Consider the following 13,553-nt stretch of genomic DNA (forward strand, 5'->3'; position numbering starts at 1 on the left):
TGTAATTTTGTATGGTTTCTCATTTGTATGAACTAATTTTTATATATACATTTATTTTCATCACTTTTTGTTTAAGAAGTTACTTAATAGCTTTTGTGATTAAAGGGCCATTTAAAAATTAAATGTAATTTAATTACTCAGTAAAGTGCTTACAGACAAACATGAGGACTAGTGTTCAATTCCCAGGTCTAATGCAAAAGCCAGGTGTGTGTGTGTGTGTGTGTGTGAGTGTGTGTGCATGCATGTGTGTATGCATGCATGTTTGTATGCATTGTGTGTGCATGTGTGTATGCATTGCATGTGCATGTATATGCATGCATGTGTGTAGGTGTGTGTGTGCATGCATGTACATGTGTGCATGCATGTGTGTGTGCATGCATGTGTATGTGCATGCATGTGTGTGTATGCATTTCATGTGCATGTGCATTCATTGTGTGTGCACATGTGTGTGCACATGTGTGCATGCATGTATGTATGCAATGCATGTGCATGTGTGTGAATGCATTGCATGTGCATGTGTGTGAATGCTTGTGTGTGTGCATTGCATATGCATGTGTGCATGCATATGTGTATGCATTGTGTGCATGTGTGTACGTGTGTGCATGCATGTGTGTATGTATGCATGTGCATGTGTGTATGTATGCATTGCATGTGTATGTGTGTGCACGTGTGTACATGCATGTGTGTATGTAGCTGTCTTGCAATTCTAGTGCTGGTGAGTGGGATGGATCTTGTAGCTCACTGGCTAGTCAAACTAATTGAATCTGCCAGCCCTGGGTATTAGTAAGAATTCTTCTCTCAAAATTAAAGTGAATGGTATCTGAGGCATGAGAGACACATTGACCTCTGGCCTCTACACACACTTGTATCCATGTACATTCTACTTGTGTGCACATGTATACCTTCACATACATGAACATGCATACACACAAAAGACTAAAAAATTGTTTACTGTTTAAAATATGATAGAAAAGTCTAAACTGTGATAAAATTTAAAAGAAACCACTGCTAGCAATAAGTCACTCCATCGGATAGACTGCCTGGGATTGAAGGGGCTATCCTTCTGCACAGGTCTTTTCCAAGGACTAGAATACCTCACTCCATGCCCACCCCTGGTGTTATGGTTCCTCCTCCCGACCCAACCATTCACCTCCAACTGAAACTACTCCAGTTTTGACAGACAGTCCCAGCTCTGCCAACCTTCCTCAGCAGTATGGAACAGTATGGCGATCTGTGCATTCTTCCCCAGGACCTGTTAGATGTGGGCTCCTCATGGCTGCAGGCCTGAACTCTGCAAATCCTCTAATGCAGTTGACCTACTAGCACCATAGACCTCTGGCTCTTTTGGTCTCACAGTGTGGGAAATCTGAACGGAGAATGGCCAGAGAATTGACCTTCAGGGCAATGAAGTAACCAGGAACCAGTGTCAGAAAAGAAAAGAAAAGAAAAGAAAAAAGAAAAGAAAAGAGAGAACATAGTTTCAGTCACACTTCAAATATAGCAGAAGGTCTGCAAGACAGCACAGCCAGGCAGCACAGCCATTAAAGTGCCTGCCACACCAAGCATGAGTGTGAATCTCCAGTATCCACATAAAATCTAGGTACCACAGTGCAGGTCAGGAACCCCATGTGCATGCGCGTGTGCGTGCGTGCGCGTGCGCGTGCGTGTGTGTGCGTATGTGTGCGTGTGCGTGTGTGTGTGTGTGTGTGTGTGTGTGTGGCAGCGGAGGAGGGTAGTGTTGAGCAAGAGGATGATCAGATGATCCTTGGTCAATGAGACCTAGCAGACCTACTAAATGATGAGCTTCCCGGTCCAGGGTTCAGTAAGAGACTCTCCGGAGACAATAACTAAGTAAAACTGTTGAGGCAGACACTCAACCTTTGGCCTCCACAGGCCTATGTGTGCGCATGTGCACACATCCACACAGGGCACACACACACACACCACACACTTCATGGGAGGTTTGTGTAGCTAAGTTAGTCACTGCGTAGAAAGAAGATTCAACCTTGTAGCTCACCTAGAAATGGATCATCCCCCTGGCTGGCAGAGCTTGTTGACTTATCAGAGAGAAGTTTCAACTGGTTATGGCTTGCCAAAGCACTGCAGACCAAAAGGTTGGAAATACCTTGAGTGCGGGACTTTTTAGATGTAGGACAGAGAGGGAGCCTTCTGGCTCAAGGAAATGCGTAGTCTTTGTCAGTCACCGACCCTCTTATTTCCTGGTTCTCAGCCTAATCCTAACTGGCTCCTTTGCAACTGTGCTTCAGCCTGCTCAGGCTTGTGACTAGCCCCCTATTGAGATCAGCCTTTCACAAACAGAAGCAGTTAAGCTCCCCACCCTCGGGTCCACCGGGGCAGGAGACAAGACCGCCTAAACGGAAGCGGAGTTTCTTTACCCTTTATCCCCACCTGACAGCTCAGCCCTGGACACTGGACCAGCCTGGGGGCCCTCGTCCTCAGTTCTCCGGGAGGGGTTCCCCAAATCGTTTCTGTATGGTCTTTTGGGCTGCAGCAGGGGATAGCATCAGCAGACCACATAGTAAGTGCGTGGAAAGGAAATGTCTCTTTTAATTTATGATTTTTCTTCCAGGAAGAAAATCATAATGAAATCAGCTCCAAGAAGGGGATATAAGGAAGATCCTAGAATACCCCACTTGGCCTCCCCACATTGACTTGCTCATTCTTCCAAGCCTTAGAATCCCGAATCTTCAGTAAGACAGCTAGAAAGGCTGTGTGTGACATCGTCTTTTGGAGAGAGCTGGAGTTAGCGGGTCCTGGACCTTCGGGATGCAGGAGGGCGGGGCACCCACACCTGTAGTCTCCTGGTATACAGGACCCCCAGACTGAGGACCACAGGGGTTTAGGGATGCAAAACCCACAGCATTATGGGAGCAGCTAGGTGGGCAGAGGGAGAGAGCTAGAACAAAGCCAGCAATTCTGGGTGGCGGCGGCGCAGTGGCGGCTGAGTCCCCTCGCTCCTCCGCTGCTCGCCAGCATCCTCTGGTCACCGCCCTCCCAAGCCCGGCGGAGCCAAGGCTGGTGGTGCGCGCGGGTGCCCGGAGGCCCGCCCCCCACGGCGGCGCGGAACCTGGAGCTGGCCGTGGTGCTGACGCGAGACTCGGGCGCGCACTCGCTGCCTGGCTCGGGCACGGCCGCGCCCTGCGACACTCCCCAGCCCCGGCGGTAAGTGGCTGAGGCCCCGAGAGGCTGCGTGGGTCCCTGCCTCGTTGGTCCTCATCGGGAGCTGGGGGGAGAGGGGGAACCGGGAAATGTTTGAGTGCATTCTCTGTGATGGGTGGGAGAGTGAAGGGGCCCTAGATGGGCACTCCCTCCACTCCGCGGCGCCCAGAGAGGATGCGTGGGGCCTGGGGCTGAGCTCAGTGACTGGGTTAGGTTTGGGTTAGGGAATGCGAAAAACCCTGTCACCGCGACGAGGGGTCTGGGGAAGAACAAGTAAGATTATAGTGGTCCATCTGTCCATTTGGCAGAGCTCTCTAGGAGGACGTGGGCCAGGACCTTCACCCATAGGGCCCATTGTCTCCCCAGTGTGGGAGTGGGTGGTTCTCGCTGCAGATTCTATTTCTGCTTTATTACCATCCCCACCCCCACCCCAGAACACGAGAGCTTTTCCATCTCACTTGGGCCTTCACACCAGCAACAAGGCACTCTGCCACAGAGACAAACTACTGCCCCCTAGCTTTTGCTACCTCATCCCAACCCCAATGAAGTCGCTGGGCAAGGTACCTCACCTAAGGCTGCTCTTTAAATGTGACACCTCTTCATAGTTAACAGCCTGCTGTGACCTGCTGGGGTTTGGGGGGAGGGGAGGGGCGAGCATTTCAAAAGCTAAAAAACTACAGGCTGTGTGGTCACTTGAAGGCTTGTTTTTTTTTCTTCTTAGTTTTGCTCTATAAGATTTTTTTTTTTTTCACACAAAAAGAAAAGAAGGTTCAGGATTACTTTCCAAGGGTGGGGGGTGGGGGGTAGAAAATCCTAGATAACTGATCAAAAATTGTCACTATATGGAAAAGATAGAGAGGTCGCTTCATGAAGTATTCATTTTGTAGTAAACGCCTGTCCTGGTGTTCTGAGAGTCAGAAGCAGGAATGAACACCTCTGTGATTGCCTTTCTGCTGGTGTAGTTTCAGATTCACTACCCTCTCCCCCACTTCTCTCTTGTCCCAATTTTCCACTTTCACCTGTAGCTCCTCACACACCTTCCAGGGTCCTTAGGTCAGATGTGGCCTCGTGACTGATCTCTTGGCCTGTTCCCATTGCTTGTTCAGTCACCACTGCATCCATGATTAAATGTCTGTCTTCCTTGTCCCCGGGGCCCTTTGCAGGGTGTACCCACTATCTAGAATGCGCTTCCTGTGTCCCCGGGGCCCTTTGCAGGGTGTGCCCACTATCTAGAATACGCTTCCTGTGTCTCCTGACTGAAGGCCTTCTGCTGTCTTTTAGGTTTTCACATCCTTAAAAGAGAACGGATTGATTAAATAAATGTCCTGCATGGGTTCCGATCTCATGCAATGCAAAGGTTCCTCTGAGAGGTGAGGGGCTGCTTGGTGTAGTTGGGGGCCTGTCTTCGAAAATTATTAGCATAAATTGCATCTGTAGAATTAAAATTTCCAGACCCAACATCCTTTTTAGGAATCTGAAGTGTATGAAATTTCATCAAAGCCGGGCGTGGTGGCGCATGCCTTTAATCTCAGCACTTGGGAGGCAGAGGCAGGCGGATTTCTGAGTTCGAGGCCAGCCTGGTCTACAAAGTGAGTTCCAGGACAGCCAGGGCTATACAGAGAAACCCTGTCTCGAAAAACAAAAAACAAAAAAAAAAAAAAATTCATCAAATGAAACATATGGCCAAGGTGTTTCAAACACAGAAAACACTTCATTTAAATACGTAATGCCATCATTACCTGTCAGCAGAGTTGGAGGTCTGAGTCTCAGAGACTTTCCACAGAGACTGGGAAGTTGGTAACTTGGTCAGTTAAAGAACCCTCTCAGATGACTTGGTGAGTTAAAAAAACCCTTTCTGCAGCGCCTGATGACCTGAGTTGGATTCCTTGGACCCGCACAGTGGAAGGAAAGATCAGACCATGGTAGCTTGTCTTCTGGTCTCTTCACATGCGTCATGGTACCTTAGCGCGTGCACGCAGTAATGATTTTGCTAAGATTTCAAGCAAGTCCGAGGAGCTGGCTTCAGTCCCCAGGAGCCACATAAAAATCCAGTCACAGTGGCATAGACTTGAAATCTCTAAACTTAGGGAGGCAGGTAGATCCTTGGGCGCTCACTGTCAGTCTAGCTTGCTCAGCAAGCTCCAGGTCCCAGTGAGGTATTGTTTCAATAGCAAAGTGGATGATGGCTCCTGAGGAATGAATGACACTGGAAGTTGACCTCTGATCTCCATGTCCACAGGTCTCTCTCTCTCTCTCTCTCTCTCTCTCTCACACACACACACACACACACACACACACTCATGCATGCACACACACATACACAGATACACATACAACATACACATGTACACACACATACATACACACACATATACATACATATACACATGCACATATAAATACATAGACACACACACAGACAGACACACACATGCAATAGTGTATACAATTGTCTGCTACAGGTGAAGCCCTGGGCTTTGAAAACCTTTAAATCTTGCTCCAGAGCAACAGCAAGCACTAGAATAAAGTATAAGTGGTGGCTAAGCTCCAAAGACTACAAGGGAGGTACCACCTACTTCCTTTGGACCTGTCATGAGTTTCCACAGACTGACAGGCTGTTAGCCACAGGGTTATAAAACAGAGTGCACGGTTTTTCTGGCTGAGAAGCTAAAGATGGTTAGCCTCTGCCCCCAGGCAGTGCTGGTTTAGTATCTGGCCGTTCACGTAAATCCGTCTCTGCTTCCGAAAGCTGTTGTAGAAGGTCACTGCTCAGTCAGCTTCCCATCGGGCAGAAGGCTCCCATGTCCAAAGAGAAAGGCTGGATAAAGTAACAGGATAGATTTCCAAAGACAGGCTGGATTAGACATTTTGATGTGAACACTGATGGGAGTGACAGGCCGCTGCCTAGGACTGAGGTCTCCAGTGTGCTGTCTTGAAGGTTGCTACTCACTCTTATCGCATGCACAGGGACAATGAAGCTTACGAGGTCCTGGCTATATCACTCTAATGGAGTCCAGTCCTCTGTATCATTGTCCTGGGAGGATCACACTCTAAGTTCAGAATGGAATGAACTGCCCACCCTTTCCTGATTTTAGCTCACGTGACCACTCTGCAGATTGGAAACGCATATCTTTTTTTTCTGAAAGAGATCTCAGTCTAAACAGCTTAATTCTTACAGGTGCAAAATTTTGCATACAGTGAAATAATCTTTATTGTAGCTGGGTGAAATGACTTCCAGGGATACAGTGACTAAAATATTCTCGTCCAACACTGAGAAACATGAGTAAGCTAGATATCCTGTAACAAATATCTCCTTTAAAATCACACTGTTTTCAATTATAAATTTTTCTAAATTATAAAAGCTATGATTTTTCTAATTCATGTTAGGCTTGCAACCTGAAGTCTTTACCTTCATTGTGTTTTCCAGAATTCCTATTGAGAACACATTTATTTATCTATTTATAGGTTTCTCACAAAAGATAGTTCTAGTGGGATGTGGTAGTACATAACCTGTAATCCTGGTACTCTAGAGGCTGAGGCAGTAGAATGAAGTATTCAAGGCTAGCCTGGGCTACTGAGTGATGAGAGGTTGAAGGAGGGAGGTAGAGATCTTGATCGTTGGTTCAGGGGTTCAAGTCCCAGCTTTACTACCAATGGGTCAGTTTATTGGCTTTTCTAAAGTTGAATTTTAGAAAAGGAATTCTTTTAATTTTTATTGATGTGCATGTATGAGGGAGTATGTGCATGTATGAGTATGTGCATGTATGAGTATATGCATGCATGAGTATGTGCATGTATGAGTATGTGCATGTATGAGTATGTGCATGTATGAGTATGTGCATGTATGTGCAAATACCTGAAGAGGTGAGGAGACAGGGTCATACCTGCACCCCCTTCTCCCAGAACTGGGAGTTACAGGTGATTGTGAACTCTCCAGCGTGGGTGCTAGGAACCACACTCTGGTCTTCTGAGAGAGCAGCACGTGCTCTTAACCGCTAAGTCATTTCTCCAGTCCTGAACCCATACTTTGTAAAGTGATGATTACAGTAGTTTGTCCCTTGTAAGCATAGGGGCCAAACTTTCTGCTTGGTTAGGTGGGTATTAGCAATGCTCAAGTTGAGTCCCTTGCCACTAGACCCTGCATAATAAGCACTTTGCCATGTGCATTAGAGCCCACCAAACCTGTAAAGGAATGTGAGGGGCAGAATGTTCTGAGGAGAAATCTGCAGGGTCAGGATGGAAAAGACTTGGGCCCTCGCCATCTCCCAACAAACTGAACAGCAACCCTGATGCCTGAGGCATGGTGCCCATCCATCTCCCAGGAGACTGAAAAGCCACGGTGGCACCTGAGGCACTGTGCCCAAGAGCTAGTGTGCTGTGACTAAAGAAGCCACACAGCGGGAGCTCTAAGCCTGTGCTCTGTGGCTCTCCTGAACAATGCAGACTACTTGTCTTGTCCCCCAGCCAAAAGTCCCAGATGTCACTTGGACAGGAGAAAGTGCTATCCCCAGGTGCAAGCAGGTGGCAGTAGTGCAGTCAGCTTGCCCCGTGATGTTCCTGTGATGCTGGCTTTGCCCACTTGAAGCTGCATGCATGCAGGGGCACTTCCGGGACTCTGGCCAGCCCTGACTGCCAGGTGGCTTTCCTGCTGCCCTCTAGAGGCAACCAGGAGGCTTCTTTGGGGGCAGTTTATAGGGCTGAACCTGCTGCAAGCCCTCCTCACAGGATGGGGCTGGGATGAACAAATGCAGGGGGTGACCACAAAGCAGTCGTAGAGACCGAAAGACCTCAGCCTCAGTATCTCTAGCCAGGCAGACAGGCTAACCTTCAGGCCACAGGCTGAGAGAGTTTCTGCTAGGGCTGGGGAAAGAGCTCAGAAGGTTCCTCAGCCATGCGCTGGTTTTCCATTTCTTGCTAGGGTCCTCCTGCTGTATACACCTAACCTAAGGGCTGCATGTTCTAAACCAGATTCTTCTCTTACAAGCCAGCCCTTTGGTCTCCAGTGTCAGGACTCCCATCCTGCCTTCTTTTTACGTGGTTCCTGAAGCCTGGCATTTTTTTCCTTTGGAAGACTCCGTGACTCCACTTCTAGAACAGCATTCCCCTTTCTCTAGCCTCAGTCTCTTTGGTCAGCCTCTTGTGGCTCCTTTCTCCTCATCGATTCTGCAAGGCCAGCCTCCTTAATGTCCCTGCTTCCGCATACTCACACTTCTGGGACCCTGGGATGCAGCCTGGTAAGGCCCAGCTATGACAGAACAATCAAGTCAGGAGCACATTCACCACCCAGCAACCCCCCTCCCCCGACTCCCAGTGCTGACTGGAGCATCTTCTGCAATGAACTCAGCCTGGTCCTCAGAAACCATCTCTAGATGGCCTCCAGGCGATATCTGTCAGTGACAGCTGCCTGACTTTCTGGTCCATGATATTCTGTGACATGTGCCATGCTGTGCTGCCATGAGATTCCCTCCTCCTCTGGCTTACGTTTTGCAAACCCTGTGAGATTTTTTTTGGCTGCCTCTTGCTTGAGAGCCTCGGTACAGACTGAGTCTTACTTTCCCCAGCAGATGCCTAGTCCTCCCTTGATGGTCCACTGCTTCAGGTCTGGGAGGCATCCTACTTCATTGACTCCTCCACATTATATACTTAGGTGGCTGAGATGTTCCTCCTGAGGATGTGGTAAGGGTAGGTGCTATGCAACTTTTCTTGGGGTGAGCCAAACAGACATCAGCAGCTTGCCAGACTAAACAAATCATTCCACTGTAGCCTGATGTTCGAACCAGCGTCTTCATTGGGTAACTTCTAACAGGGTAGGCAGGGTGTCCCTTTCAGGGGTGGTGGTGACTCCAAGGCTGTTTGCACAACTTGCAGGCAGCTCAGCTGGTTATCACTGTTACTGCTTGTATATCCTGGAGTGTGTGTGCCCTTGTGAGTCTTGTAAATTTCAGGATATTGCAGGACTTGTTTACTTTCTATGGGTTAAGGAGCCTTCCCTGGCTGCCCAGGAGAGAGTGTTTCAGTTGGGAAGGAATAGCTACTTAACAGATAGTGGGTGTTGTTATAATTGACTGGAGAGCTCAAAGAGTGCTTGGGCAACCTGAATGTAAAAGATGGCATCCTGTTTCTCTTTCTTCTTTCCCTCTTCATGGAGAATCCACTAGTGCTAATTTTGCACACAGCATTGGCTTACTTTCTTCTTCTTCTTCTTCTTCTTCTTCTTCTTCTTCTTCTTCTTCTTCTTCTTCTTCTTCTTCTTCTTCTTCTTCTTCTTTCTTCTTCTTCTCCTCCTCCTCCTCCTCCCCCCCTCTTCCTCCTTCTCCTTTTTAAAAGATTTAGTTATTTTATGTATGTGAGGACGACGTCGCTATTGCTGTCTTCAGACACACCAGAAGAGGGCATTGGATTCCATTGCAGATGGTTGAGTCACCATGTGGTTGCTGGGAATTGAACTCAGGACCTCTGGAAGAGCAAGCAGTCAGTGGTCTTAACTGTTGAGCCATCTCTCCAGCCCCTGGCTTCTCTCCTTGTTGCAGTAATAATATACCTTCCAAAAGCAACTTAAGAATGGGTCTGTTTTGACTTACCATTTGAGGGGATGGTGAGGAAGGCTTGGTGCCGGGAGCAAGAGGCTGGTTGCTTCTGGTCACATTGTATCCACCATCAACAAGCAGAAAGAGTCGGCTCCTACTTCTCAGTGTGTCATCTCCTTTTTCCATTGAGTCTGGGGCCCATGGCATGTTCTCCAAATCCAGGGTGCGCCTTTCCATCTCAAATGACCCAATCATAAAACATCTCTCACAGACACACCAAAAGAAGTGTTTTCCCGAGGATTCTAAATCCAGGAAAGCTGACAGTAAACCGTAACCATCATCGATACTATGTGCCCTCTGCTCTCTTCCACAGTGGTAAGAAGACTGCCAACATGGAGCTGAGGAGAGGAAAGACCTTCATCAAATCTAGCGTGCAGATTTCCCACGAGAAACTCATAGACTCGCCAGCCAAGGAGGACCCAGACAAGTGGTCACTGTTGCTGGGAGAGCAGCAGCGAGCCTATGGCGAGAAGGGCTCCCAAACAAGTCCCTGTGCCCAAGGGTACGGCCGGTGCCCCAACAAAGAGGTCCTGTCTGATCCTGAAGGGGGTCCCGTACCCCTCTGTGGAACCACCTTCAAGTTGGTGCGCAAGAGTAAGACTCATGACAATGTTCCAGGGGCTGTAAAGGCGGCGGCCCCCACAGGGCAGATGGTAGGTAGCACAAGCTTCTCAGAGACCCCAGGAGGTCAGCGTATGATCGACTACCGCCACTTTGTGCCCCAGATGCCCTTCGTGCCAGCTGTGGCTAAGAGCATCCCGAGAAAAAGGATTTCTCTGAAAAGGTCCAAGAAGTGCTTTCGAAACCTATTTCACATGCGCAGAAGCAAGACTGAGAACTTGGCCTCACTCTCAGCCAAGGGGAAGACCCTCTCGCCCACCGGGATCCCAGCGCAGCAAGGCAAGACTTTCCTCTCCATGGGTGAGGGGCTGGGGCTGGATAGCCTATGCCAGGACCTGTCTGACAGTGAGTTTCTACATGACTCACCCTTTGACCTCTGCAGCGCCCTGTGTGAGGATGTGGCCTCACTGAAAAGCTTCGATTCACTTACAGGTTGTGGGGAGATCTTTGCAGATGGGAGCTCGATGCCATCTGTGGAGCTGAAGGACGGCCCAGAGAGCCCAGCCCATTCACCTCAGGCTCTGGACTGCAAGTCTCCCTGTGACCCCTCCCAGGGTAGTATGGAACAGCTGATGTCACCTGCCCAGAATGAAGCATCAGACTTCACCAAGTTCTGGGACAGTGTGAATCGCTCTGTGCAGCAGCAGCAGCGTGCCCTGATGGGCCCATGGTTGACGAGTCCCCAAGGGACAGAAACAGCCCAGCCCAGGCTAGACACATCTGGGTTAGCTGAACTGCCCCTGTTCCCTTGCAGGGGTCCCCCCAGCGGTTCCAAAGCCAGCTCCATAGACACTGGTACCCCCAAAAGTGAACAGCCAGAATCTGTGTCCACAAGCGATGAAGGTTACTATGACTCCTTCTCTCCAGGCCTCGAGGAGGAGAAGAAGGAAGCTGCGAGCCCAGGCACGCCTGCAGCCGCTTTCCCCAGGGACAGCTACAGTGGGGACGCCCTCTACGAACTATTCTATGACCCCAGCGAGGCCCCTGTTGGCCCAATCCTGGAGGATGACTGTGTGTCTGAGAGTCTCTCGGGGCCTGCCCTGGGGACCCCGTTGTCTATGTGCAGCTTCCGCGTGGGAGCTGAGGAGAACCTGGCGCCAGCGCCAGGCCCTGACTTGCTCAGCCAGGGTTTCCTACAGAGTACCTGGAAGGGCAAGGAATGTTTGCTGAAGCTCTGTGACACAGAACTTGCCATTACCATGGGCATTGTCAACTGGCTGCGCAGAACCCCACCGGCCACTGCTCCTACCCCTGCATCTACCCCTGCCCCTACCCCTGCCCTTGTCCTAAGGGAGCCTGCTGCCCCACCTGACCCCCATAGAGTTCTCAGAGGAGCATCGGTGGGTGTGAAAGGCAGGGAGGACCAGGCCAGGGCATGCTTTCCAGCCAGCAGGCAGGAGCCCTGGGCACATTCAGGAACCAAAGGCTTGCAAGTTAGAGCATATGAGGTCCTAGGAGAGCCCACAAGGGGTAGTAAGACTCCATCTAAGAATGACTCTCTAGAGGAAGGGACACAAGACTTCTCTGAAGGCCAGTCCTCCTCTGAAGCAACCATGACAAGCATTTCCAGGAACAGCAAAGCTGTGACCTCCGCCACCTGTCTCAGCTCGCAGAAGGAACTTGGGACACCTGGAAACCTGAGGTGTTCTCAAGGCCCCTTAAGACCAGGGCACGGAGGAAGTGCTCTTGATCCAGGGCCCATGCTCGTAGGCTGTGTGACCCATGTGGCAGCCCTGCAAATCTATCCAGACAGCCATTCTCCCAGACCGGATAAGGGCAATGGGCTCTTCTGGAAGCCTCAGGCTTGGGGTCCCAACACTGTGCAAAAGAAACCAATAAGCAACAAGCCCAATGAAGCAGGCGGCTGTGGCCTTTCCTCCTCAGCCAGCCCACAGGACCAGAAATGCCATGACCTAGTCCTGGACCTGAACCAGCTCAAGTTGGAACCCCCCAGGCTAGGTACCCAAGCATGTTCCTCTGTGGACACCCAGCCTCAGCAGCTCTGCCCCAGGGCTCCAGAGCAAGTGCCACATAGGGGTTCAGTGGGGTCCTGAGCTACTCTGGGCCCCTGGTGCCCCGTCTCTGTGGCTATTGTCCAGAAGTCCTGCGGTTCTCTTTGGACAGTGAACAGCGGTAAGTCACTCCTTCCCTTGGGCCATGAAATGTTGCTATGGTCTTCTGACCTGATATGGACCTCTTGTGGATAACTTACAAGTGTGAACTTACAAGCTGGCGATGAATGGCTCAGGCTCACCTACAGGATGGGCTCACACACTTCAGGAGTTGCATATGCATGACCTCATTCAGGAGAACCAAGGACCAGAATCTTATTTATTTATTTATTTCTGGTGTGAGGATTGTGTTTGGGGTAAAGATGGCTGCACTCAGGCATGTGGGGCGGGGGGGATAGGGGATCAGATGAAGGGATCCCTGCCTGAGCCTGGGGCTAAAGACTGCTGGGAGCTGCCCCTCATGCCATAAGGACAGACGATGGCCAGAAAGCAGTTCGCGTTGTAAATGAAGACAGGGGTAGCCAATCCATCTGCTTGAGGTACAGGAAAAGGACGAGAGCCACGGCTTGGGAGGCAGAAAATCTCATGAGGCTGAGTTCACAAGGACCTGCTGGCCTCATCCAAGCCTACTCTTTCCCCAGGAAAGGAGACCAAAATACACCGCAGTGTCACAGTGCTTCTCTTTGGGAATGACAAGGACCGGCCCTATCTCAGCAGGAGCCTGGAGCCTCCAGCATGGTATATGTGCACAGCTTTGCCAGGGCTGACCAGACCCTGCCTGACCAATAGGTTCTGTCCTAGGTGATCCTGAGCACTTCCTTCAGCTTGTTCTCTGAGGCCTTGGGTGGGCAGACACCCCCTGTTCTCCCCACCTCTGCCATTCTGCCTTGGAGTTGCAAAGGCCTTATCTTCTGCCCTTTCCACTCCCAGCGTGGCCATCTCGCCTCCAGGGAACTCTCTGAATGAAGCTGTGCTCACCACCCCTAACCCAAAAGCAAAACATGCACTGAACCCAGACATCCAGAAACAGGAACGGACCTGCTGACTGCTATCCCCAGGAAGGGGAGACATCATTTCTGACCCAGCATGAGGGCAGGGACAGAGGGCCCATCCTCACTGTCAAGGATTTGATTCTACCTCAGCAGAAATAACA

General features: G+C 50.1%; 1 protein-coding gene across 2 annotated transcripts; it reads left to right on the forward strand.

Annotated features, from left to right (window-relative positions):
* Positions 1 to 3,135: 3,135 nt before the first annotated feature.
* Amer3 (APC membrane recruitment protein 3) lies at positions 3,136 to 12,752 on the forward strand. Of its 2 annotated transcripts, none has more exons than XM_021198693.2 (2): positions 3,136 to 3,183; positions 10,081 to 12,752. In XM_021198693.2, exon 2 carries the CDS (start codon positions 10,100 to 10,102, stop codon positions 12,440 to 12,442), a length of 2,343 nt encoding a protein of 780 aa, XP_021054352.1. In that variant the 5' UTR covers positions 3,136 to 3,183; positions 10,081 to 10,099; the 3' UTR covers positions 12,443 to 12,752. The 2 variants fall into 2 exon arrangements, with proteins under 2 accessions (XP_021054352.1, XP_029394742.1); XM_029538882.1 differs by lacking the exon at positions 3,136 to 3,183 and adding an exon at positions 4,462 to 4,550.
* Positions 12,753 to 13,553: the final 801 nt, after the last annotated feature.

The sequence above is a fragment of the Mus pahari genome, chromosome 5, assembly GCF_900095145.1.
Source record: "Mus pahari chromosome 5, PAHARI_EIJ_v1.1, whole genome shotgun sequence".
NCBI lineage: Eukaryota > Metazoa > Chordata > Mammalia > Rodentia > Muridae > Mus > Mus pahari.

Excerpts from the sequence above, each read along its gene's own strand:
- Amer3 (XM_029538882.1), top strand. The coding sequence starts at position 4,501 with ATGTCCTGCATGGGTTCCGATCTCATGCAATGCAAAGGTTCCTCTGAG. Across the intron at positions 4,551-10,080 it reads TGCAAAGGTTCCTCTGAGAG|TGGTAAGAAGACTGCCAACA; the intron begins GTGAGGGGCTGC and ends TCTCTTCCACAG.